The 25,285-nt window shown below is 53.1% G+C and overlaps 4 protein-coding genes and 1 long non-coding RNA gene across 8 annotated transcripts in view; 3 read left to right on the top strand and 2 right to left on the bottom strand.

The window, feature by feature from the left end:
- ITGA11 (integrin subunit alpha 11) overlaps nucleotides 1–3,169 on the top strand; it is a 36,928-nt gene extending 33,759 nt beyond the window's left edge. Inside the window, exons 27-30 of the mRNA XM_085070232.1 lie at nucleotides 434–544; nucleotides 1,019–1,114; nucleotides 2,011–2,124; nucleotides 2,319–3,169. Coding sequence (XP_084926358.1) covers nucleotides 434–544; nucleotides 1,019–1,114; nucleotides 2,011–2,124; nucleotides 2,319–2,390 — 393 coding nt within the window. The 3' untranslated portion in view covers nucleotides 2,391–3,169. The remainder of the gene's footprint in view (nucleotides 1–433; nucleotides 545–1,018; nucleotides 1,115–2,010; nucleotides 2,125–2,318) is intronic.
- LOC146432520 (uncharacterized) lies at nucleotides 112–1,172 on the bottom strand. Its single transcript, XR_014854226.1, has 2 exons — nucleotides 1,045–1,172; nucleotides 112–508 (listed from the first exon to the last, which is right to left on the bottom strand). It is a non-coding gene; the product is annotated as an uncharacterized LOC146432520 (long non-coding RNA).
- A 1,521-nt stretch (nucleotides 3,170–4,690) lies between the features above and the next one.
- Nucleotides 4,691–10,490, bottom strand: FEM1B (fem-1 homolog B). The gene is made up of 2 exons (XM_085070233.1): nucleotides 9,983–10,490; nucleotides 4,691–7,687 (listed from the first exon to the last, which is right to left on the bottom strand). The coding sequence occupies exons 1-2, from the start codon at nucleotides 10,228–10,230 to the stop codon at nucleotides 6,052–6,054; spliced, it is 1,884 nt and encodes a 627-aa protein (XP_084926359.1). The 5' UTR covers nucleotides 10,231–10,490; the 3' UTR covers nucleotides 4,691–6,051.
- A 1,444-nt stretch (nucleotides 10,491–11,934) lies between these two features.
- On the top strand, nucleotides 11,935–19,398 carry CLN6 (CLN6 transmembrane ER protein). Of its 4 annotated transcripts, XM_085070235.1 has the most exons (8): nucleotides 12,882–13,041; nucleotides 13,180–13,297; nucleotides 14,247–14,361; nucleotides 14,956–15,054; nucleotides 16,968–17,156; nucleotides 17,233–17,288; nucleotides 18,091–18,213; nucleotides 18,993–19,398. In XM_085070235.1, exons 2-8 carry the CDS (start codon nucleotides 13,215–13,217, stop codon nucleotides 19,279–19,281), a joined length of 954 nt encoding a protein of 317 aa, XP_084926361.1. In that variant the 5' UTR covers nucleotides 12,882–13,041; nucleotides 13,180–13,214; the 3' UTR covers nucleotides 19,282–19,398. The 4 variants fall into 4 exon arrangements, with proteins under 4 accessions (XP_084926363.1, XP_084926361.1, XP_084926360.1 ...); XM_085070234.1 differs by having other exon boundaries at nucleotides 12,883–13,297; XM_085070237.1 differs by lacking the exon at nucleotides 16,968–17,156 and having other exon boundaries at nucleotides 11,935–13,297.
- A 559-nt stretch (nucleotides 19,399–19,957) lies between these two features.
- CALML4 (calmodulin like 4) lies at nucleotides 19,958–24,492 on the top strand. The gene is made up of 5 exons (XM_085070238.1): nucleotides 19,958–20,890; nucleotides 21,001–21,031; nucleotides 22,723–22,863; nucleotides 23,543–23,731; nucleotides 24,191–24,492. The coding sequence occupies exons 1-5, from the start codon at nucleotides 20,888–20,890 to the stop codon at nucleotides 24,286–24,288; spliced, it is 462 nt and encodes a 153-aa protein (XP_084926364.1). The 5' UTR covers nucleotides 19,958–20,887; the 3' UTR covers nucleotides 24,289–24,492.
- The last annotated feature ends 793 nt before the right edge of the window (nucleotides 24,493–25,285 follow it).

Consider the following 25,285-nt stretch of genomic DNA (forward strand, 5'->3'; position numbering starts at 1 on the left):
CATCCCAAAATGGGAAAAACCTGGAGCAGGGATGGCTATGGACATGGGAGGGGATGGACAAGTGGATGGTGGAATTCTGAGATTTTTTTGAGGAGATTTTTAAGCCCTTCAGTTGTTTTATTTTTATTTTTCCTCTCCGGCGCTGCAAATAAACCCCTTTAGTACTCGGGATTTATGGGGAGCAAGAGATTTAATCCTCCTGTTCCCAAAGATATCTTTTCCAAGGGAAAACTTGGATGGAAAAGAACAGCACCCAAAAAAATCTCAAATTTAGGAGGCTTGGGGTGAAAAAGGGGGAGAAAGCTTTAAGGAATGTGGGGATTTGGCCACACAGGATGAGCACTTGGCTCCTCCATGGGGGGATTCTCCAGGGATGAATCCCAGGGGGATTTTCCCTCCTTTTCCAGCCACGATCCCACATTTCCCTCTGCAGAACCACAGCAACTCCGACGTGGTTTCCATCGACTGCGAGGTGAGATTGGCGCCCAACGAGGAGCTGAACCTCCACCTGCGGGGAAATCTGTGGATGAAGTCTCTGAAAGCAGTGAGTGCTCCCATGGAAAATCGGGACTGGGAGGAGAAATCCCCCAAAGGAGCCCTTGCATCCCAAAAAATGTGGGGTTTTCTCCCTTCCTTCCCCAAGATGCCAAGGATTTGGACGAGAAATCCCCCAAAGCAGCCCTTGCATCACAAAAATGTGGGGTTTTCTCCCTTCCCTCTTTCCCCAGGAAGCCCTGTGGTTTTTGGGATGATTTTTGTTCCCAAAGTCACCTATCCCATTGGATTGTTCATCCAGCATCCACATCCTCATGGTGGATGATTGAACCCCATCCCTAATTAATCCATGTGGATTTAATTAATTTAACGCATCCTTTCAGCTGTCATTCATCCTTATGGATGGAAATCCTCAGTGGGGTGGACAGATCCAGGGGGAGGGGGGTGAATCCCAACAGGAATTATCCTGCTGGGAATTTTGGCTCCTTTTCCATGGGAATGCTGATCCCAACACCGTTTGCAGCTGAAGTTCAAGGCACTGAAGCTCACCATGAACGCTGCGCTCCAGCGGCGATTCCGGAGTCCCTTCGTGTTCCGGGAGGAAGATCCCAGCCGCCAGGTGAGCCGGGCTGGGGGAGCTGAGATTTGGGATTCCAGCTCAGTTTGGGATGGGATTCCAGCCCAGTTTAGGGTGGGATATCCCTATTTGGGATGGGATTCTAGCTCATTTTGGGATGGGATTCTAGCTCATTTTAGGGTGGGATTCTATCCCAAATTAGGATTGAGATTCCATCCCAGTTTAGGGTAGGATATCCCAGTTTAAGATTGGATTCTATCCCAATTTAGGATGGGATTCTAGCTCATTTTAGAGTGGGATTCTATGCCAATTTAGGGTGGGATTCCAGCTCAGTTTAGGATGGGATTCTAGCTCATTTTAAGATGGGATTCCAGGTCTGGTTTATGATGGGATTCCAGGCCAGTTTAGGATGGGATTCTATCCCTATTTAGGATGGGATTTCAACCCAATTTAGGGTAGAATATCCCAATTTAGAATTGGATTCTAACTCAATTTAGCATGGGATTCTTTCCAAATTTAGGATTGGATTCTAGCTCATTTTAAGATGGGATTCCAGGCCAATTTAGAATGTGATTCCAGCGCAGTTCAGGATGGATAAGTCCCTTCTGTACAGGGATAGGGAGAGAGGAATTCCCTGGAATGTCCCTCCATCCTTTGGGAACAACCCTGTGCTCACACCTGCCTGGTGTCTGGAGAACTGCAGCTCTGATCCCTGTGGGAAAATCCCTGTGGATGGCAGAAGGGCTGGAGTGACCCAGGTGTGGAGAAACTCAGTTCAGTCATGGCCAGAGCTGAGCTCTGATCTTGGAATCTCCAGATTCCACAGGGAAAACAGAGCCAAATCCTGGCTCCAGCATTCCCAAAGGATGGGGTGCTCAGCATTCCCGCTGTCCCCTCCATCCCTGCCTGGGACCCTCAGGGATTTGTTCTCCCTCCAGATCACCTTTGAGATCTCCAAGCCCGAGGAGTCGCACATTCCCATCTGGATCATCCTGGGAAGCACTTTCGGGGGTCTCCTGCTGCTGGCCCTGCTCGTCCTGGCGCTCTGGAAGGTGAGGAGCTCTTCAGCCACACATTTTGGGGGATCCTTGGAGATTCCAGAGTGTCCAGAGTCCCTCAACCCCACCGGGAATCACCAAAAGCTCCTCCAAATCTGTTCCCTGTAAATTCTATCCAGCTGCTATCCCATTGGGAGTAATCCAGATAGGATTAACAGCAGGATTTTGTTTCTCTTCCCTCCCCACAGCTTGGGTTTTTCAAGAGCGGGAGTCGCCGGAGAGCGGCGGAGAGGGAGCAGAATTCCCACGGGATGGAGTGACACTGCCGGGAGTTCCCTGCGCCCTCCCAGCCCGGAATTCCCGGGATTCCCAGGAATCTGGGGGCTGAGCTTGGCTTTGCAGCGGGATGAGAGCCAAAAGCCATAAAAACCCCTCAAACCGACCAGAAATTCCCAGAAATCTCCTCGGAGGAGCTTCCAACTGGGATTTCGAGGTGGCAGCAGCGTGGCCGAGGGGGGGCTGGAAAACTCCTGGAAATAATCCTAATAATATCCCAAAAATCCCACGGATTGCTCCTTCCCGTGGCGGAGCTGGAGCCAATCCCGGGCTCTGCTGGGCACGGCCCTCAAACTGCCTTCGTTAAGCGGAGTAATTAAGTGGAGGCTTTAATTAGTCTGAATGCACTGAACGAAACGATCGTGATTTCAAGCACCTTAATGCCAAATCTCCAGTGTCCAGCTGTACATAATTGTTGTAAAAATAGGAAGGAAAAGGAGAAAAGGAATTTCAAATCCTGGGGGAAAAAAAAAAAATTTAAAAAGTCGTTAAAAAGAATTAATTAAAAGCAGTTTGATGAGTTTTCTCCCAGCAGAGCAGTTTGGGGAGCTCGTGGCCCCACCTGTATCATAGCTGTACATACCTGGTGCCATGGAAATCATGGAATTTTAGGGGCAGGAATGTGTCCCCTGCATAGCAGAATTATTTATGCTAATATTAATTTTATGGAGGAGAGGGAAGCGGATGGTTCTGGATGCGGGATGAGGTCTGGGAAATACTGTCCTGGTATTTTTTAAGGATTAAAAATATGGTATTTTAAAAATTCGTGGTGTCTGTTTCCTTTTTCCATGGATATGAGGGGGCTGCTCCCATCCCTCTGGGATTCAGGGGAGGGAGATGGATCCCAGACTTTTTCCATCATTTATTTCTGTGGGATGTGAGGATTTTCCAGCCTTTTTTAAAGGGATTCTCTGGGATGGGATGAAGCCTTTGGGAGCCCCAAATTTGGTATAAAATGAGGGGGAAAAACTTCCCAAATCAGATTTTCCATGCTTAGATGGAGCAGGAATTCTCCATGTCCAGTTCCTGGTGGAGTGGGGGCTCTGTGGTCTGGCTGGGGCGCAGGGATACCCTGGAGAGCCCAAATCCTGGAATTCCTATCCCGGGAAGGTCCTGGGCTCCCTGAGCAGCTCAGATCCCACAGGGTTGCTCCTTCCTTCCCTCCTTTTCCAGCTCTGGATCCTGGGATACACAGGGAACAGCTGGAGAGCAGCTGGGAATGGGCAGAGTCCTGCAGTGGGATGTTCCCTGTGACTGGGGACATCAACACCTGCCTGTGCACACAGGATTTGATGGAAATAAATATATAAATATTAAAATATAAAATATATAAAATAAATAAAAATATATGTGTGATTTTATATACTTGTATTTTTTTTTAATATTTATATATGTCTAAAATAAATATAAAACAAGTATTTCTTGTGTGTCCTCACGTATATGACCATATTAAAAACTATCTGTATATACACATAAATATATATATATAAAGCTATATCTATCTATAAAGCTATATCTATAAATCCATGTGTGTATATGAGTGTGTGTGTAAACAGGTTTACATGTGTATCTTTATTATTATATGTATCTATAATATGTCTTAGATATAAACTCATATTTTTAATATACATACATACATATATATACATGTGTATACATATATAAATATGTATATACTTGAGATATTCATTTTATATACATGTGTATATAATATATATAAATTTATATATTTTACATATAAATATATAAATGTATATATAAATACATATAACTTTATATATACTATATATATAAATTCTTATATATATGTCAATATACAAATTTATATATATAAATCCACATGTGCATGTATGTGTGTGTAAACAGGTTTAAATGTGTATCTTTGTATTATTATATGTTAAATATAATTTTATATTTTTAAATATATATATACACATATATATGTGTATACATATATAAATACATCTATATTTTATGTATTTATATTTTTATATATAGAAATACATATGGGTTTATATTTATATATATATAAATACTTATCTTTTATATTTACTTATATATTGATTATTTTATATATATATAAATTTTATATATCATATATAAATATATAAAATACGTACATTTTTATATATATATATACATTTATATATGCAAATATGTATGTCTATATATATATATATATATATATATAATTTTTTTTTTAAAAAACCTGATCCTAAAGCTTTTCCCTCAAAGGCCACAACACCCATCTCTCAACCCCAGACAAAAACCAGTAATTCCAAGCTAATTCCACATTCAATGTTTATTTCTTTGTCATACAAATAAGAAACGTGTGCCCCAATCTCGCCTGAAAGTTCTACCTGGATTGTTTTTAAAAAACCCCTACGGAACATTCGTTCATCCTGACGGTTAAAAAGCTGCGTGGAAAAGGAACAGAGGGTTCAGGAGCCAACAAGTGACATTTTCCTGCCGGAGCATCCGCCACTTCTCCCAGAGTTCTCAGAGCCACAACGTCCTCCTACAATCAGCTGCTCATCAGCAAAGAGGTTGATGAGAGGACAATTTTGTAAAAATCAGTTTTAAGAACGGAGATTTCCCTAGTGAAAGGAGTAAAAACCATGAAAAATCCTCGAGTCCGATTTCAGGCAGGCACAGACTGCAATGCTTCTTGGAAAAGCCGGGTTCAAGGAAGACTCTCTTTGGCGACAGACTGCTCCGTTAGGAAGATACAGCATCTGGAATCCAAGAGCGCAGCTGGACAGACTTCGAGTCAAAGAAGGTGCGTGTTGAGCATCGAAACGACAGAAAAAACCCAAGTTAAAAGCAGTTTGAAATGTTGGGACACACACGAACACAAACACCCTACCCAGTTCCTACGGATCCATGCATGATGTTTGGATAGGAGCGACGGAGCTACGGAAAAAGAAACGATGATTTCGGTTATTTTCGGTCGGTGTGGAAGTTCTTCGTCCAGAGGTGATTCGATACTTACTGGAGCAGTGTCAGTGAAGAGCTCAGCAATTGAATTACTGAATTCAGCGTGCAGAGCCAAATTCTGACCTGCATTTCCTAACGGAGCATCCCTCCCGTCTGTAGCTGTTGATAACGGCTGCTCCAAAGGGAATTCCCGATCAAAACACGACTTGGGAAACGTTACCAACATCTCCAGCACGGACTGAAAGGCATGAAAGCGTGGTGAGGTATGAGAGCAACGCACTGCTCTGGGCGTGGACATTCCACTTGGAACCAACTCCCACAGAATTCCCAATTTTTCATCACCCGCTTCACTGTAAGGAGTTTGAAACCCAATTTTGCGAATCGCGAGTATTGGACATGAATCATTCGGTGGGAGTTAGCTGGGGGATTCTTCTCATGTCGATTAGAAAACCGAGAGCTAACGAAGCGATTCTTTTAATCAAAAAAGAAAATGACCAAAATCTCAGACATCAGATTCAACTACAGGACAACAACATGGCTTTTCCTGCCCCCGCCCTCCGCCATCTCCACCGAAGAACCGAGGCTGCAGATGGAATCCAGAGGAACCCAAAAGCAAAGGAATGGAGGAAAACAACGCCATGGACACAGGTGTGTTCTGCTGTCTGCTGTCGTCCCGGGATAGCACCACCACGGAAGGTTGGACACGGCCTAGTGGAACTGGACAAACTCTTCCAGAGTCCTGGGGATCTGGTTTTGGTAGCTGATGTTGTAGATCCGCACGGCGCGGGCAGCCAGGCACTTGAGACTCAGCTTCATTTGAGTTTTAAGGAGGATTTCAGACACCCCGGTGGTGCTTTTATCCAGCGGGGTTTTCTTCTGCTTGTTGGTCATGTCCGTGTGGGCGCCGGCCTCCACCAGGCTGATGATGATGGAGTGCAGGGTAAGGAAGTCGCTGATGGGCCGGTGGTACTGCACGATGATGTGCAGCGGGCTGTTGCCCTCATTGTCCACGGCGTTGACGTCGGCGCCGCAGTCCAGCAGCAGCTTGGTGACCAGAGCGTTGGGGAAGCTGCACACGTCGTTGGTGTGGAAGTCGTCCACGGGAGTGCCCGAGTTGACGGCGTGGTGCAGCAGGCCGGAGCCATCACGTGTCCGTGGGTCCAGCTGGATCAGGTTGTAGATCTGCTTGTTGATGCGCGCCTGCTCCTCCTCGCTGCACTGCGTCTTGGTGGAGATGCACACCAGGTAGAGGAAGGTGAAGATGTTGCACTCGTAGTTGTCCATGGCCGTGTGGATGTCGGCGTCCGCGGTGGTTTTGATGCGCGCCATGCCCTGCTCGATCTCCAGCACGCTGCAGCGCAGGACGCTCTCGATGTCCTTGGCCTTCACGGGCTCGTTCAGGTGGATCATCTGCGAGAAGACCTGGGCGAACCTCAGCAGGTCCTTGTGGGTGTTCCTGTTGCCCTTCTGCCGTAGGTGCAGGGCGTGCAGCCACAGCTTGATGCACTGCTCAAACTCCATGTTGTCAGCGTAGACGGCGCCCCGGTAAATGATGGGATGTGAGACGTCGATATTGTCCGAGCCCAGGATCCTCTCCCGCACGATGAGGCCTTCCATGTGAAGGGCATCCCTGTCCTGCCTAATGGACTCTAATTCCTGAGGGGTCCTGCATTCCGACCTGTTTCCGTAGGCCTCGATTTGGGGGAGCACCTCCTTCTCGATGATGTTCTCGCTGTCGCGGTACCTCTCCAGCATGGCTAAATATAAATAGTGGTAAGTCTTCAAGATGTCGTAGTTCTCCCTGTCGTTGGCGAACGAGGCCCCCAGCAGCTCCAGCGCCTCGATCCTGCTCCTCCTGTCGCAGTCGGCGTGAGCCAGCAGCAGCTCCACCACGTCGGCCTTGCAGCTCTCGGCGGCCACTTTGAGCGGTGTCATGCCATGGCCGTTGACCATCATGGCTGCCTTCCACTTGACCAGCTCCCTGACGATCTCCAGGTGGCCGGCCTCGGCGGCGAAGTGCAGGGCGGTGGCCCCGCAGTGGGCCTTGGCGTTGGGGTCAGCGTGCTGCTCCAGCAGGTAGCGCACCACGTCCGTGTGGCCCTTGTAGGCCGCAATCATCAGGCAGGTGTTGTCGTACTTGTTGGCGATGCTGATGTTGGCGTTGTTCTCCACCAGGTACTTGACGATGTCCAGGCGCCCGTCGAAGCAGGCTGCCCGCAGTGGCGTTGAGTTGGTCACCGTGGTGTGGTTGACGTTGGCGCCGTGGCTCACCAGCAGCTTGACCACCTCGAAGTGGCCGGCGCCGGCCGCGCACCACAGCGCCGTGGCGCCGTCGATGACGAAGCTGCGAATGGGAGGAAGGGGACAGGGAGTTAGGTTGTGCTCTTCTAAAAGCATCACACACCAAGCCATCGAGAAGTATTTCACAGCCAACCTAATCCAAGATTTCAGGGAACTCACCGGGATCACCATGGAATGAGGCTGATGGAGCTCATGGAGCTCCCGAAGGAAGGAGTGTTGGGAGTTGGAGGTTCAAAGCAGCCAAGGGGTTTGGCCACCTTGAAGATCCCACCCACAAGCTCCAGCCTCGGCTGAGGCAGTTGGGAAGAGGAGGTCCAAAATTATCACTTTGGTGCTACAAAGTGATGCATTAAAGACCAAAAAAAACCTTAAAATGGATATTTTGACACAAAAACCAGATTTAGACATGAGGAACAGCCCAGGCACACAAAGCACCAGCCGTGGCAGCAAAATTAGCTTCAAAATTTCTTATCCCTTCCCCTGCTCCCTCTCCCCAAGCTGCAGATCTGCCAGCGCTTCCATATCCGAGATCCTGAGCCCTGAACCAGCCCAGCATCCTGGGGACACAAACGGAACCCCAGGAAGGAAATAAAACCTAAAAAAGCAGAAGTTCTGGGCTGGGCTGTTCCACAGATCTGTGTCACAAGGTGGCCTTGCAGAGGAAATGAGGGGACAGATCCCTCTTTCTAAGCTGATTCCATTCCCCAACCCAGCACACAAAATAAAGGATTTGTCCTTCCCATTCCCTGTTTTTTGCAGGATTTAAATGAATAAACAGGTAGTGCTCATACACCCTCAAAGCACATCCCAAATCAGAGCAGGGACAAATATTTCCTTATGCCCAAGGAGCCACATTCCCCAGAGTTAAAATATCCTAAGATCAGCTTGTATTTCACTTTCACAGTGATTTTTATCATTTGGTGAAGTTCTTGCAGCTCAACTGTTTGTAAATCCAACACCTCCAGTGGCTATTTAAAAATTCCCAGTGAGAAGTTCCTGATTCATAAATAGTCCCATTAAAATATTTCCATACTGAAGCAGGAGGAGAGCCAGGATTTGTCAGTGACCACGAGGCGATGTGCGGTTCGGAGTGAAAAGCCCAAACAAGGGGAGCTGCTGTGCCCCCTTATCTGAGGCACAACAATCCCTGGGGATCACATGGCCTCTCCTCCTCTCCACTGCGCCCATTGTGCCTCAGACAACACCTCCTTTAATCTGTGCCAGGCACAGCCTCTGGAAAACACATCCCCACCCCGGAGAGGAAAGAATCCAGAGGCAAAGCACTCAGGATCCCTTCCTTCAGCTGCTTGCGGGGCAAAGCTCACCCCAGGAATTCTCAACACTTTTCTGCTTGGGGAAAAAGAAAAAAAAAAAAAAAAAAAAAGCTGGAAAGGAAAAGGAAGGAATGAAAAACAAACCACACAGGGAAGTGGTTCTGCATGGAAAAACTGGAGTGTGCAAGAACGCTGCCCCGCCCTGATGCCACTGTCACCTGCAGCAGCAAAACTGTCACAGCAAGGCCACTCTGGCCCAGCAGAAACTCTCTAGGCTGTGGTGAATATTATCCTGCCCATGGTTTCACCTTGGGAATTCCAAAGGGAAAGGCGTTTAGGGCTCATAAAGCATCAGGTGGGATCTCCAATCACACGAGCATTTTCATCACAAAATCACAGAATTGTGACCTCACTGGGGTCTTCAACACCCACACGATGTTTAGGTGTGAATGTCACGAATTCACTCCTAAAAACAGCAGAAAGGAGGGCCCTGGGCACTGCCAGCCTCAGCCCTGTGCCTGGGAGGATCAGGGAACAGATCCTCATGGAAACTCTGCTGAGGAGGGCTGGGAAGGGATCAGAGATCACAGAACAGCCTGGGCTGGAAAGGGTCCACAAGGACCACCAAGTCATGGAATAATCTGAGCTGGAAGGGACCCACAAGGACCATCAGGTCACGGAACACTCTGGGTTGGAAAGGATTCCCAAGGACCACCAGGTCACAGAATACTGAGCTGGAAGAGCCCACAAGGACCATCAAGCCACAGAACAGCCTGACTTGGAAGGGTCCACAAGGACCATCCAGTCACAGAATAGTCCAAGTCGGAAAAAACCCAAGAGGACCATCAGGTCACAGAATACTGAGCTGGAAGGGACCCACAAGAACCACCAGGTCACGGAATATACTGGGCTGGAGAGCACTCGCGAGCCCCAGAACAGCCCGCGCTGCAAGAGGCGCACAGGGCGCTCCCAGCCGCGCTGTCCCGGAGCGAGCTCCCCGCTCCCAGGCCGTGCCCGGGGCTGTTCCCGGGGCTGTTCCCGGGGCTGTGCCCTGCCGTACGTACCCGTCGAAGCGGACGGTGCCGGTCTGCTGCGTGTGGACGCGGTAATGCTCGAGCAGCAGCCGCACCACCTTGGCGTGCCCGTTGCGGGCGGCGATGATGAGCGGCGTGGAGCGCTGCCCGCCGTGCTGGCTCACGTAGCCCAGCAGGTACTTGATGTCGCTCTCGGAGCGGTTCAGCAGCAGCGCGGCCAAGGTGAGCACGCGGCCCTCGCTCGCCGCCTTGTACACGTACCCCGCCAGCCCCTCCATGGCCGCCTCCGCCTCCGCGCGGCCCCGCCGCCCGCAACGGCCCCGCTCGGGCCGGCCCGGCTCTGCCCCGGCCCGCTCCGTCCTGGCGCGGCGCCCCGCGGGGCGCACATGCGGCCGCCCCGGGGCCAGCCGCCCCCCGCCCCGGCCCCGGCCCCGGCCCAGGCCCAGGCCCCGGCCCCGGCGGGACGCGCAGCCGCGGCCCGGGACGAGCAGGCGCGGCCCCCCCGCCCGGAGCGCCGGGCCCGGCCGGCACCGCCGCGCTCCGCCCCGCGCCACCGGAACCGCTCCGCCGGCGCCGCCCCGCCCGGCCCCACCGCCAACTGCGGCCCAGCGCCGCCGTTCCGGGGCGCGGCCGTTCCGGGGCCCGAGCAGCCACGGGAGCCCGAAAAAGGGCCCTGAGATCAGCCTGGCCAGCCCTGCTCCGCCGGGACACCGCCGGGACAGCGCCGGGACAGCGCCGGGACATCGCCGAGGCTGTCCCCAAGCGCCGCAGCCAGCAATAAATACCACTGCACACAGACAGCTGCTAGGCCGCACATTTACCGCCTCAGCCTTTACTGTGCATTTCCTCTGCGCAGTTATTGAGGTTGGAGAAGACCTCCAGAATCACGGAGTCCCAGCTGTGCCCGATGCCCAGCTTGTCCCCAGCACAGAGCTCTGAGTGCCACAGCCAGGCTTTCCCAGGGATTAGCACTCCACACCTCCCTGGGCAGCCTCTGCCAAGGCCTGACCACCCTTTCCATGGAGAAATTCCTCCTGATGTCCAGCCTGAATCCAACCAAAACCTCAACCGGTGCGGCTTAAGCAAATGTTGTCTCATGCTGTCCCTCACTCCCTGGGAGCAGAGCCTCACTGCCCTGGCTGCCCCTTGCTGGCAGGGAGCTGTGGAGCGCAAGAGTGGGTTGGGTTGGGTTGGGTTGGGTTGGGTTGGGTTGGTTGGACTGGACTGGACTGGGTTGGGTTGGGTTGGGTTTGTTGGGCTGGACTGGGTTGGGTGGGTTGGACTGGGTTGGTTGGGTTGGGTTGGATTGGTTGGATTAGACCAGACTGACCTCAGTTGAGTTCAGCAGGACTGGGTTGAGCTGGGTTTGGTTCAATTTGGGTTTTTTAAGCCAAAACCAGCAGCTCCCATCACCTCAGCCATGCCCCCACCCCGGCCAGCCCACAGTGCCCATCCCCAGCACACACAGCACCTTCACCCCTGCTTTTGGGGACACCAGCCTTGTCACACACGTGTCACCTCAACCCGCTGCTGGGCCACCTCCCCTGGCCTCTGGCAGCCCCTCCGGAGGTGCCCCACGCTGGGATGGCCACACGAGCCGCCGGCAGTAAGGGGACACCAGCCTGGGCCCCGTCTGCCACGCCATTGTCCTGCGGGGGATCTGCTCTCAGCCCCATGAATTGTTCATTCCCAGCCCTGCAACCCGAGCCGCGGCTCTCTGCGGGCTCTGCATTATTCATGGAGCAGCAGCCGGAGCCCACAGAGCCCAGGGGACACCAGGGGACAGGAGGGACACGAGGCTGGCCAGGATCAGCTGTCAAGGGCCACTGTGAGGCACAGTGTGACAAGCAGGGTCCTGGTAGGATTAAGTGGAACCTGGCTCTGTTATCTCAATGATGTCCTCCACTTTTCAGGGATTTTGGCTCCGTTATCTCAGTGATCTCCACTTTTCAGGGATTTTTTTTTTTTCCAGGTGCCACCCGTGTTCCTGCTGGAGGCAGGAATGGCATGGAGACAGTTCCTCGAGGAAGCAGTGATGCTTCCAACTTCTCCTTGTGAGGGACCAAAATCTCAGTTCTGCAGCTTCTGGGAGCCCCCTTGGATTCAATGGGACCATGTCCCTGAATCCCAGCCCACAATTCCTCGGTGGAAGGCTGTGGCACAGCTCCCAGTGATTGTCCCGTTCCCATTCCACATCACACCGTGCACATCCAAGGGAACAGGGACAGGGCTGAGCATACAGAGCTCCCATTCTGGGGATGCTGGAGCCTCCCTGCCCAGCCTGAATCCTCAAACTGCCCCAAAGCCGAAGGGTTTGGTGCCTCAAACCTTTCCTTGAGGGTGGTGAGGCCCTGGCTGTGAGTGCCACATCCCTGAAGTGTCCAAGGCCGGGCTGGATGGGGCTTGGAGCAACTTGGGATAGCAGAAAATGTCCTTCCCCACGGCAGGAGGCACCTCCCGATTTAAACCCAAAACTCCAAATCTAGGGAGTGCAAACTGAGTCCCGAGGGGCGCGAATCCCTCCGTGCCTGCTGGATTCCTCCAGCCAAAGCCGGGCACAGGGAGCAGAGCAGGGCAGCCACACCTCGCGGCTCATCAGGGTCACACTGTCCGTGGGTTCTGCGCTATGATCGGGGAAATGGAAACTCGGGACAGTCAGCGTTTGCTGGGAGCCGCCAGGAGTTCCAGCTCGCGATTCCCACTGCCCCTCGGAGCGCTGGATCGCATGGAATAAATGCGTGTTCCCTGCCGGCCTTTCCCGCCCTGATCCCAGGCTGGGGACACGGAGCGCATCCCAGCCGGGGGTTCCTCAGCGGCCCGGCGAGCACGGGGTTAAGGCAATCCCGCCGCTCTGCCGGTGCTCGGGGGCGGCACGGCTGAGCCAGTGGCGCTGAGCGGGGAGCGGCGGAGGGAGCGGAGCCCGAGCTGCCCCCGCCCCGCCGGGGAGGGACCGGGACTGCCCCGCGCAGCCGCCGCTGCTCCGCGGGCCGGGCCGGGCGGAGCCGGGAGCCGCACCGGGACAGGCGCAGCGAGCGGCACCGGGAGCGGCACCGGGAGCGGCACCGGGACAAGGACCGGAAAGGGAGCGGCACCGGGAGCGGCACCGGGATCAGAATCGGAACAGACACCGGGGGCGACACCGGGACAAGCACCGGGATCGGCACCGCGACAGGCACCAGGACAGGCAGCGGCACCCGGAGCGGGAGCGGCACCGGGACCGGGGGCGACACCGGGAGCGGGGCCGGCAGCCCCGGCCGGGCTCATGCAGGGCTCGGCGCGGCGCCGGCCGTTCCCGGCGGCGGTCCCGGGATCCCCCCTGCCCGCCGGGCCGCTCTACCCGGGCAGGTGAGCGGGGCCGGGGCTCGGGGCGGCTGGGAAGGGGAAAATGCACCCTGCATTCCCTGCGCATCCTCAGCCCATCCATTCCCCCCGGCTCACCCTGCCCCGCGCCTCCCGGGGCATCCCAACCGCATCCCGGTACCACCCCGGCCGGGATGCTGCGGGATCCATCCCAACCCCATCCCGGTACCGCCCCGGCTTGGCTTTGTCCAGGGCATCCCGGCTCACCTGGGTTATCCCAGCCGATCCCGGGTTTGACAGCCTCTTCCCGGGAGCCGCAGCATTCCCGGCCCATCCAGCATGCCCCATCCTCATCCTCCAGCCATCGGGGCTCATCGAATCGTCCCAGAATGGTTTGGGGTGGAAGGGACCTTAAAGATCCTCTCATTCCAAGCCCCTTCCATGGACTTTGGGCCATGGGCTCAGCAGCCCAAGCTGATGGAGCTGATTCCGTTCTGCTCTCAGCACCAGGAGAGCGATTGATCCGCTTTTCCCAAAGGGAGGTGAAGGTCCCGGGGTGCTTTGATGGAAAAACTCCAGTTGGATCCGACCTCTGCAGAGGCAGAGGATCTTTGGAGCAAGAGCTGAAGGTGATGCTGCATCCTGAGCATCCCAGGGCTGGAATTCCACTGGGCATCGCCGCATTTTTAGCACTCAGCCAAACTCCTGGGAGTCGGGATTTTGCTTCATCATGCAAAAGTTAAAAATAGTTGCACTTAATTCAGCACTTTTCACCTTGCTTTTGTGCTGCTGCTCCTCCTGGAAGAGCCTTCCCACAGGGACAGGTCAGGGATAGTGACAACGTCGTGCTCTTCTGTCCCACCTGCTCCTCAGCTCTGTTACCCCACAGATCCCAGAGCCAGGGAAATGTGGATTTTGTGTCGGGATAATGGATCTGCCTCCCCCCAGAGCTGCTCCGTGGCTCGGGGCTGATGCTGTCCCTCTGTCCCCTCAGGCATGGCGCAGGGAAGGCTGAGGACACCTCCAAGACGTCCCCATTCCACCTGGACCTGTGGTTCTACTTCACCCTGCAGAACTGGGTGCTGGATTTCGGGCGCCCCATCGCCATGGTGAGTGAGGTCAGGGTGTCCCCAGGCTGTCCCCTGCCCCACAGGGGTGTCCCCAAGGAGCTGAGACCTCTGCCATGCTCTGGTGGCACTGGGGCCGAGCTCATTGCTCCACTCTCCCGGAAAACCTGTTCCCTGTTATCTCCCCCACACCTTGATTTTCACACCAAAAGCGATTTGGGGAAATTCCTCCTGCTCTTCCCCATTCCTTCCCTGGATCTCCAGAGCTTGGAGCTGCAGCTTCCAGAAGCTTTTCCCTCCAATGGGATTTTTTAGAGCTGGAGCCTGTAGGCAGAAGGTTTGGGAAGATCCAGATCCCTGCAGGATCCCAAATGCCTTCCTTGGCCCCACAACTTCCCAGCACTGGGCAGGGATAGGAGTGAAGTGGGCTGGAAGCACACTGTGCATTAGCACCACTTCCAGAGGGTGATTTTTGGGAAGTTTCCTCCAGGAAAAACTGCTCAGCTTGGTCTCCAGCATCCCCCTGAGGTCCAGCTGGCCATTCCCAAGAAATCCAAACATTTTCCCTCTCCCTGTGTCTCCCCCAGTGCCATAATCCCTGATGTCCTGATGTGCTGCTCTTCCCTCTCTCTGCAGATAATCCTCCCTCTGGAATGGTTTCCTCTGAACAAGCCCAGCGCTGGGGATTATTTCCACATGGCTTACAATGTTATCACACCCTTTCTCCTGCTGAAGGTAAACCTGGAAATGTTTGGGATTTTTTAACATTCCCGGTTGTAAAATGCAGTTTTGTAAAGGTCCCAAGGTTTTTGGGATGTTGGTTTTTCCCAAATTCCTGCCAGTGAGGAGGAATTCACCACTCCAGGAAGGATTTGGGATGCCACCTTTTAAAGAGCATTTTAATACCCCTCAATTTCCTGCGTATCCAAAGGAAATCCTCTCCCCCTGGAACTCTGGCTCCAGGAGCAGTCAGAGCCTTTCTCCCAAATTTTATTTTTAGGACCATATCCATCCTTGCATTAAAAGACAGCTGGAAGTAAAGTAGATTTTCTAAATTGTTCAGGGCTTAATTACACTTGGTCTTTGACATTGGAATTGTGTCTGGCGCTGGAATTTATCCAGCTCCAGCTGCCAACCTCTGGATCCCATAAACCATTTAGGAGGTTAAAGCCTGTCAGAGCATTAGGAATCTTTTCCTATTAAATACTTAGGAGAAAGCAATTATAAATATATTTTAACCTTCATTAGCTAGGAGCTGAATTATGGCCTGAGATGGAAATGATTAAATCCTTTAAATTCCAGGAGGTTTGAAAGGCTGGTGGGAAAAAAGGGAATATCCAGGATGTGGTGCTTTGGGAAGCTGCCCCTTCCTGGGTGATTCCTACAGGGAATTTCAGCAAACTGGGGGCTCTGTTTGCTGCCTGTGATTTTTCCCTGGCAGCACAGCACTAAGTGAAAAATCCCAATTGTTATTCAGGGAGCGTTTCCCTGGCCCAGCATCCCCTCCAAGGACATCCCACCCTCCTTTCCCACCGGAGCCATCCAGGACCTTGCGCTCTCCTTGTCCTCCGTGACTCCTGCGCCATTCGTGCGGCAGTTCCGGGGAAAGGGAAAGTTAAGCCTCAAAATTAAATACAAATAAGGAGCTTTGGGCTGGTTGGGGAGGGTTGTAAAGCTGATTTAGGGACAGGGGGGCCTGGCTGATCCCGGGGCTGGGACAATCCTGAGCCAGCCAGGGGTGTCATCCAGAGCTGGAATTCCTGGAGCTGGGATTGGGCTTTGGAGGTATCCTCTGCTTTGTGAGCTGAGAGTGGAGCTCCTTCCCAAATTCCTGCTGCCATTCCAAGGCTTTCCCCAGGCCCTGAGTCAGCCTCACGTGCTCCAGGCGGGACAGGGAGAGCCCAGCTCTCCGAGTGTTGCCCACAAAATTGCCCAAACTGGTTCTGCTGGCACTCAGCTCCTCCTGGATGTGGGGTTAGGCACAGCTCATCCCTCGGGAGCAAACACAGGGAGCTGAGCCCCATTCTGTGGGGAAGGAAGTCAAAAGAACCCCAAATGTTCTCTTGGGAAATGCTCTTGTGGAGAATTCCGAGGTGTCCGGAAGGGAAAGGGAAGCTGTGAGGAGCTGAGCTCCATTCCATGGGGAAGGAAATCAAAAGAACCCAAAATGTTGTTTTGGAAAACTCTCCCATGGAGAATTCCAAGGTGTCTGGAAGGGGAGGGAAGCATGTGAGGAGCTGAGTCCCATTCTGTGGGGAAGGAAGTCAAAAGAACCCCAAAATGTTCCATTGGAAAATGCTCCAGTGGAAAACTCCGAGGTGTGGGGAAGGAGAGGAGGAGAGGGAAAGGGAAGCTGTGAGGAGCTGAGCGTGCTGGAGGCTCTCCCACCACTGGAGGGCACATCCAACATTCCATCCTCTCCAGAGCCGGCAAAACCACAGCCTCTCCTCCCTCATCCATGGGCTTTGCTCATTCCTGGGGAAGGATTTCTCTGGGAGAGGCACCAACCCCAAACCCACTTAGGGCAGGGATTAGGGCAGTTAGGTCCCCACTGTCCCTCCTCACCCTGCCATGCCCCCAGCTCACTTGGGGCAGGGATTAGGGCAGTTAGGTCCCCACTGTCCCTCCTCACCCTGCCGTGCCCCCAGCTCATCGAGAGGTCCCCCAAGACCCTGCCCAGGTCCATGGTCTACGTCAGCATCATCACCTTCGTCATGGGCGCCAGCATCCACCTGGTGGGGGACTCAGTCAACCACCGGCTGATCTTCAGCGGCTACCAGCACCACCTGTCCGTCAGGGAGAACCCCATCATCAGGAACCTCAAGCCCGAGACCCTGGTGAGAGCAAGTTTTTATCAAATACATCAGTGATTGGTGCTTTAATCCCCCTGGTTTAATCCCTGTGTCGTTGCAGATTGATTCCTTCGAGCTGCTCTACTACTATGACGAATATTTGGGTCACTCCATGTGGTGAGTGATTCTTGGGATGGCACAGGGCAGGGCAGAGCTTAATGGGTGAAAAAATCCGAGCCAGAGCTGGCTGGGGATAATGTTCTCCTGGCCAGGGTGATTAGAGTGGATCTGGCCCTTGGAAAGTCCCTCTGGCTCGGGGATATTTTTGGGATGAGGCAGTTGGTGGGAGCTGTAGGGCCAGAGGGACAGCTCAGCCTTGAAGCTGTGGTGAGGAGAAGGTTCCTCCTGCTGGCAGCACCCCCAGCTGTGCCCCAAACACCCCAAACATCCCAAACACCCCAAACGAGCCCTGAGCATCCCTTGATCCACTGCTGGATAATCCCGAGGCTGCTCCGAGCACAGGGAAATCTCTCCCCTCAGGTTTTCTGGGCTGAATTGCTGCTCCTGGAGTGCTGGGAAGTGAGCAAAACCCGTTCTTTTAAAGCCACAAAGGGCTCTGTGGGGTTATGGAAATCCTGCCCCACATCCTGCTGTCCTGCAGCTCAGCTGGGACACAGCACAGAGCCCCCAGAGCCTGGGAATGCAACAGCTGGAATTGTTCAGGGCAGCTCTGGAGCCCAGAGTTTGCCCCAAACAGCAAATTTGGGCTTTTCCTGCCCAGGATTGGGAATTCTCCTGATCTGCAGGAGCAGCCAGGACAATCCCAGCCCCTCAGAGCAGGAGATTCCACTGCTGCTCTTTCCCCAGGAGATTGCACAGGCTCAGCCCAGGAGCTGCTCTGGGTGTGGGTTGGATTTTGGGGGGTTAACCCCCAGATTCCCAGGCTCACCTCAGCGCTGGGAATTGTTGCTCCCTGCAGGTACATCCCGTTTTTCCTGATCCTGTTCATCTATTTCACTGGCTGCTTCACCCCCGTGGCCGAGCAGAGCAGGATGCCTGTGGCTGCCTTGCTGCTGATGGGGCCCAGCAGCCTTTACTACTGGTGAGTGCCTTCTGTCCCCTCAGGAATGCCCCAAGAATGCCCTAGGAATGCCCCAAGAATACCCCAGGAGGAGCTGCTCCATTCCCCAGGGTTCCCCAGGGCAGTTTTTGCTCTGCAGGGCTGGAAAATCAAATCAAACTTCATGGAATTTTGCAACCACTTTGATCTCTGGAAGCTGTGATAACTCCAGGGTCACCCAGGAAAGCTCTAGGGCCACCCAGGAGGACCCCAGGGTAACCCAGGTCAACTCCAGGGTCACTCAGGACAGTCCCAGGGTCACCCAGGACAGCCCTGCTTTTACACAGGAAATTAATTTGGGATAGTCAGGCTCATCCAGATGATTTGGTCAATTCCCAGTTCCCCCACTGCACTTCCCGTGGATGGGTCAGGGTGGATCCCTGTGGTTCCTGTGGATCCAGGGCTGCAATTCCTCCTTCCCTGCTGCCTGCCAGGCAGGACTGACCCCAGCAGGGAATTTCGGGGCTCAGTGAGCACAGCATCCCCAAACTGGAGCAGGATCCAGCTTTGCCTCTGCCCAAGAGCATCCCAATCCCAAACTGATCCCAGCAGCCTCTCCCATTCTGGGAATGCTTCCCTGGATCTGTTCTCTTCCCAAGGCCATGGCTCAGGTGTTAAAATACAGATTTGAAAACAAATCCTGCAGCAGGAAGCAGCACAGCTTTGCCAGGATTCGAGGAAAGCTAGGAATGCTGCTGATCTTAGGAAATCCAGGAATTTTGCTGCTCCCAGGATCACCAGCAGGCGTTTCCCCTCCACAGGTACCTCGTGACAGAGGGACAGATCTTCATCCTCTACATCTTCACCTTCTTCGCCATGATGGCTCTGGTGATGCACCAGAAGCGGAAAGGGCTGGTGCTGGACAGCAATGGCCTCTTCCTCTTCTACTCCTTCATCATCACCCTGCTCCTCATCGCAGCCTGGGTGGCCTGGCTGTGGAATGACAAAATCCTCAGGAAGAAATACCCCGGAGTGATCTACATCCCCGAGCCCTGGGCCTTTTACACCCTGCACATGAACAACCTCCACGCTGCAAAGGAAAGTTTCTAGGTTTTGATACTTCTGAGGGGTTTGAAAGGGGGGGGGAAAAACCAAAAAAAAAAAGAGATATCTAGTTTTTCTAATGTAGATTATAATGTATTTCGAATAAATTCCTGACCAATGGTAGCTGCAGGAGGTGCTGTGTGATGGCTACACCTGGCCTGGGAAACGAGTAAAAACCACAAAAAAAGGGGTTGAGTTTAACACCTCAAATCCAGGATTGGGGCAGGAGTGGCTTCCCTGGATTTGCCCTCACAATTCCACAACCCAGTTCCATGCTGGACTTCCTTTGGGCAGCACCAAATCCCTCTTGGCCCCTGGTGAGACCCAACATTCCCATCAGCATCCACAGAGCATCCCAGCTCTTGGATCTGCTCTGGCATCCCCAGGGAGATCTCCCAGGGCTCAGCCTTCCCTGCTGAGTGCAGGAATGGAGCAGGAGAGGCCAATTCTCCATAAAACAACCCAAAATCCATCAGGCAGGGGATGAAGTCCGGGGGTCTGTGCACCAACACCTTCAGCTCTAATAAAATGGCAAATTCCCCACAAAACAACGACGACAACAAAAACCAAAAAACCCTCCAAAAAACCAAAATAAACCCCCCAAAAAAATCAGACAGGGTGAACTCCAGGGCTCTGTGCACCAACACCTTCGGCTCTCACAAAAGGGCAAATTCCCCACAAACAGCCCCAAAATCCATCACTCCAGGGGTTTCTGCACCAACACCTTCAGCTCTCACTCAGCAGTGAGAATTCCTCAGAATTCCCCACAAACAACCCCCAAGGAGCACCAGGGAGGGGGTGATGGTGCCTGAGCAGCTCCTGCTCCCCCTTCCTGCAGCTGCAGCCACATCCCTGGGATCCATCAGATCCAAACCATTTGTGTCAGAGCTCCAGCGGTGGAAGGGAAAATCTCCCAGTGAAACATGGAATAAAACATTTGGGAGAAGATCAGTGACTCCAGAGCTTCCTGCAGCAGCTCTGGAGGAGCAGCTTTATCCCAGCAGGTTCAGGGAGCTGGGATGTGACACTGGGGTGTGACATTGTGACCCCTGGGAAGGGTCCAGGCTGTGGAAATATTTTGGTTTTGGGTCTGGATGTCCACCAGGCCTGGCACCAGGTTCTTCATCCCCCTCTGGTAATTAAATTCCATTAAATTCTCTGGTTATTAAATCCTAATAAATAAAACCTCAGACAACAGAGGGCTTCTAACCCACCTCAAAACCCCTTCTCAGCTGTGCCGTGTTCCCAGGGTCACATCCAGACCTCCTTCCCCTACAAAGCCCCAAATCCCTCACCTTTCCCAAATCCCTCACCCAATTCCAGCAGGGCTGGATTTCCTCCTCTCCCAACAGCAAAGCTCAGTTTTTCGGGATTATCAAACCCAAACAGCCCCAAAGCGTATCCCGAGCTCGGCCAGGCCGGGAAGATCCCTCTTCCCTTTGGCGGTGCTGCCGGAGCTGCCGGGAGCAGGCTCAGGTCTCCATGGCAGCAGGTATTTATTACAGCCTCCGCCCGGAGCCGCCGGACTTTAGCCCTTAATCAACCGCAAAAGGGCAGCAGCAGTCTGCGGTCCTGCCGGGGACCCCAAACCGCACGGATTGTCCCCAAAACCATGGTGAGTGAAGCGCTGGGGTTTATCCCACCCCTCGCCCTGCGCCCCGAGACTGATTTTAAAGCTGTTTGGTTTTTTCCCACCCCTTTTCTTACCCCCCTTTCCTGCTCCAGGCAAAGTTTCTGTCCCAGGATCAAATTAACGGTAGGTACGGGTTGGTTCTGCTTGGGGGTTTAATTAGCGAGATGGAATTTATATGGAAAAAACGAATTTGTATGGAAAAACGGGATTTTACCCCCAAAGTGGCTCAGGCTGGGCTTGTTTCCCCCTCATGCCCTTTCCCCCCGGCTCTCCCGGGATCTGCCTGCTCGGAAATCAGGGAAATCTCCCCAGTTCCATTCGGATTTTTGCACTCCCTCTCGCACTGGGAGCAGCAAAGAGTGAGCAGCGCCGTGCCAGGAGATATCCCAGGAATATCCCAGGAGATATTCCAGTGCCCAGTCCCAGTCTGGAGGGATTCGGTGCGAAGGGAGAGGAGGAGGAGGAGGAGGAAGGAAGGAGGAAGGAGGAGGCGCAGGGGATCGGAATTCCCATTGTGGACCAGGGGAGCAGTGCCTGGGGCCAGGATTGCCGCGGGAAGGGCCGAAGAAAGCTGGAATAAATAAGAGTATTATTGCAAATCTGATAATCTGCAGCGCCCGGGGCTGAGCGGGATTGGCCAGGGGACGAGGGGGCGGCCGGGCCGGGGAGGCCGTGGCGACCAGGGGACACCTCGGGGCACCCCCGGGTCACTGCAGGGCTGGGGACAGAGGGGACAAGGACGGGATGGCACCGAACCAGGCGGGTTTTGCCGGGAGAGGGGTGGGAAGGAAGGGGGATGAGATCTCCAGCCTTATCTAGGTCAGCTGCAAGCCAGGCTGTGCTGCTGGAAAAGCGGGAATGGCGAGCGGGATGGGGAGAGGGGGAGATGCGGCTGAGCTCGGCATCCTGCGGCTCTGGCATCCTCCAGCTCTGGCATTCCCTTCCCCTCAGCATTCCCTTTCCCTCAGCCTTCTTTCCCTCAGTATTCCCTTCCCCTCAGCATTCCCTCAGCATTCCCTTCCCCTCAGCCTTCTTTCCCTCAGCCTTTTTCCCCTCAGTATTCCCTTCCCCTCAGCATTCCCTTCCCTCAACATTCCCTTTCCCTCAGCTTTCTCTCTCTCACCATTCCCATTCCCTCAGCCTTCTTTCCCTCAGCATTCCCTTTCCCTCAGCTTTCCCTCCTCTCAGCATTCCCTTCCCCTCAGCCTCCTTCCCCTCAGCCTTCCCTTTACCTCACCATTCCCTCCCCTCACCATTCCCTTCCCCTCAGGATTCCCTTCCCCTCACCATTCCCTTCCCCTCAGGATTCCCTTCCCCTCACCATTCCCTCTCCTCAGCATTCCCTTTCTCTCACCATTCCTTCCCCTCACCATTAATTTCCCTCACCATTCCTTTCCCCTCACCATTCCTTCCCCTCAGGATTCCCTTTCCCCTCTGCATTCCCTCAGCATTCCCTTTCCCTCGGCCTTCCTTCCCTCAGCCTTCTTCCCCTCAGCATTCCCTCACCATTCTCTCCCCTCAGCATTCCCTCCCCTCAGCGCCTCTCTCACCCTCCCGAAGGCAGGGAAAAGCACTTTCGGAACAAAAAGCACTTTTTATCCCCTAGTCTCCATCCCGGCTCCCCTCCAGCCCCGTTCATTAGGCCGAGGGCCCCAATTAGCTCAGCTCTTCCCAGGCTGGGTTTGAATTGCCCTTGGCGCTTCTTCCCCTTCCCCGGCAAGGAGACACCGGGCCGACACCGGATCGCGGCTGGAATGGCGCCAGGCTGCTCAATGGGAGCTCAGCGCCATAACCCAGCTTTGGTTCTTAATTAGAGTTCAAGGAATGCTTCTCGCTGTACGACAAGAAACAAAAAGGCAAGATCAAAGCGTCGGAGCTGCTGGCGGTGATGAGGAGCCTGGGAGCCAGCCCGACCCCGGCAGAGGTGCAGAGACACCTGCACCTGCACAGGATCGGTGAGCCAAGGCACAAACACCGAAAATATGGATTAAAACTGCAAAAATCCCGTTTTTCTGGAGTTGGGATGCTCCAGGCACAGCCTGCTGCAGCCCGGGAGGGAAGAGCTACCCAGAGCTGTCACCAAAAGCCATTGGGATGTGCTAAATCCTAAAGTAGTGCCGTTAAAATCCCAAAAGCTTCCAGAAAAGTGGGAGACAAACATGTTAATATGGATTTGCAGGGCAGGAAACTGTCCAGGCCGACCAGGAAACACATAGAAAGATGTTCAGCTGCAGATCTGTAGGAAAAATTCAAAGCAAAAATACCAAAGAATCCTGAGATCAGGGGAGAGAGGGGTGATAAAAAATTCGGGATCCAAGTTCAGAGCACAAATTTAACAAAGTTTTAAATGGGTTATAAAACCCCATTTTAGGGGATATGAAATGGGATATAAAAACCCATTTAAAAGATGGAGAAAAGCCCCCAGTTGTGGTGTGCCCTGATCCAGGTCAGGGGCAGGGAAAAGCAACCCTGGGAAAGGGGAAAGAAACCCCAGGAAAGAGAAAAGAAAGCCCAAGAAAGGGAAAAGAAACGCCAGGAAAGGGGAACAGGGGGGAAGAGGAGGAGGGGGATGTTTAATGCTGGATCCACCCCCAAAATAAGCCATTCCCAGAGGATCTGCCCTTCCTTTTCCAGACAGGAACGCAGAGCTGGACTTCTCCACCTTCCTGAACATCATGTACAGGCAGATGAAGCAGGAGGAGCCCGAGCAGGAGATCCTGCGAGCTCTGGCCATGATGGACAGGCAGAAGAGAGGAACCATCGCCGTGGCCGAGCTCAGAGCCAAGCTCACCCGGCTGGGAGAGAAGCTCTCCGAGGAGGAAGGTATCCTGTAATTCCCACAGGGATCAACCCTTCCTGGCGTCCTTCCTGGCTGGTTTTCCTCCACAGTCAAAGGAAGGGCCTGTGCTCCTCCTTCCAGCAGGAGACAGCAGGGGAAAAACAGGAAATAAACCCCAAACCCAACTAGGTGGTCAGAAATTTGGCTCCAAGTGGCACAATAAACCCAAAAGGCCATTTGCATTGAAACTGTGAATCTTCCCCCTGTGGAGCTCAAAAGGATGGATATTCTGCTCTGCAGGGTTTTAGATGGAATTAAAATCTAAGCACTAACTGATGCTGGTTGAAGTCTCACCTGGCTGCCACCTCCACCTGACCCCGGGGCTTATTTCTAACAAAAATACCCAAAAATTACAGAAAAAATCCTGCAGTGCTGCTTTTCCTCTGAAGATCACAAAATCTATCCCAACACATCCCATCCTAACAACATTTTCCTTTTTCCAGTCGATGACCTGCTGAAAGAAGCCAAAGTTGGCCCAAATGGAACCATCAAATACGAAGAATTTGTGCATCAGATTTGCCTTCCCACGGTCGACTACTGAACCTCAGAGTGAGATCTGCTAAGAGCAGCACCTGGAAGGATTTTCCTTGTTTTTCCTAGTTTTTAGCTGGACTCAGGAGCCATTGTTTGCCTTTCCAAAGCCTGGTTTTGCCTTCTTTTAGTGCTGATGCTTCCTCAGGCTCCCCCCGGCTCCTGGAGGAACAAAAGGTGAGCTGTTATTGAAATAAACTGAATGGAACATGTATCGGGTTTAAAAGAATTATTTTAAAATTATATTTAAAAAGATCTAAATCTCGGGTTTGTGGCAGAAGGAACTTGTGGTCTCTTGGGTTTCCAAGATGTCACCCTGACCCATCAGGGGTTTGGTGTCACCATGCTCCAGGCTCCTGCCAAGGAAAAACGGGGCCAGGAAAATTCCCTTTCTCCACACCAGGAAAATTTACCTTTTCCACACCAGGAAAATCCTCCCCAGCTGACCCCAGACTGCATCCAGCAGGAAAACCAGTCCTGGTTTGTGGAGCTTAATCAGCTGATGGAATCAAGGAATTCCTTGAGATAGCTCATTCCCAAATTCCAAAGATCCCATCCATCCCCAGCCTCATCCCTCACCGTTCCCAGGATTTGGCTCCCAAATCCTGGCAGCTGCAGACAATGGCAGAGCAGAGCTGTCAGGGGCATGGAGGAGCTCCCAATCCTTTGGGAATTCTCTGGACTGCTGGGAAAACATCCCCAGAGGAAAGCTGGCACAAGGAGCTGCCCTTCACATGCACTCCTGGGACAAATCATCCCAAAAAACCCATGGAAAACTCCCTCTTCCCACTCCCTCCCCTTCTCCCCCCTCAGGAAACACAAAGTAACGGAATGCTTTTTATTCCATCTAAAGATTCCTACAGGAACAGGTAACATTCCATAGGCAAACCAGGTTTTGTTTGGGTTTTTTTTTTCCCCAACATATTAAATATTTTCACTCGGCACTTTGACACAAACTGACATGGGTCCACTGTACATTTGGAAAAGCCATGGATTGGCCTGGCATG

Source organism: Lichenostomus cassidix, chromosome 10 (assembly GCF_008360975.1).
Source record: "Lichenostomus cassidix isolate B80296 chromosome 10, HeHo_3.0, whole genome shotgun sequence".
Classification (NCBI taxonomy): Eukaryota; Metazoa; Chordata; class Aves; order Passeriformes; family Meliphagidae; genus Lichenostomus; species Lichenostomus cassidix.

Bases quoted from the DNA above. Each gene is read 5' to 3' on its own strand.
- FEM1B (XM_085070233.1), bottom strand. From the start codon at position 10,230: ATGGAGGGGCTGGCGGGGTACGTGTACAAGGCGGCGAGCGAGGGCCGC. The intron at 7,688-9,982 runs GTACGTACGGCA...TCCCATTCGCAG, and splicing joins GGCACCGTCCGCTTCGACGG to CTTCGTCATCGACGGCGCCA.
- CLN6 (XM_085070235.1), top strand. From the start codon at position 13,215: ATGCAGGGCTCGGCGCGGCGCCGGCCGTTCCCGGCGGCGGTCCCGGGA. The intron at 13,298-14,246 runs GTGAGCGGGGCC...CTGTCCCCTCAG, and splicing joins GGGCCGCTCTACCCGGGCAG to GCATGGCGCAGGGAAGGCTG. The intron at 18,214-18,992 runs GTGAGTGCCTTC...TCCCCTCCACAG, and splicing joins CCCAGCAGCCTTTACTACTG to GTACCTCGTGACAGAGGGAC.
- CALML4 (XM_085070238.1), top strand. The intron at 21,032-22,722 runs GTAGGTACGGGT...GTTCTTAATTAG, and splicing joins GTCCCAGGATCAAATTAACG to AGTTCAAGGAATGCTTCTCG. The intron at 23,732-24,190 runs GTATCCTGTAAT...TCCTTTTTCCAG, and splicing joins GAAGCTCTCCGAGGAGGAAG to TCGATGACCTGCTGAAAGAA.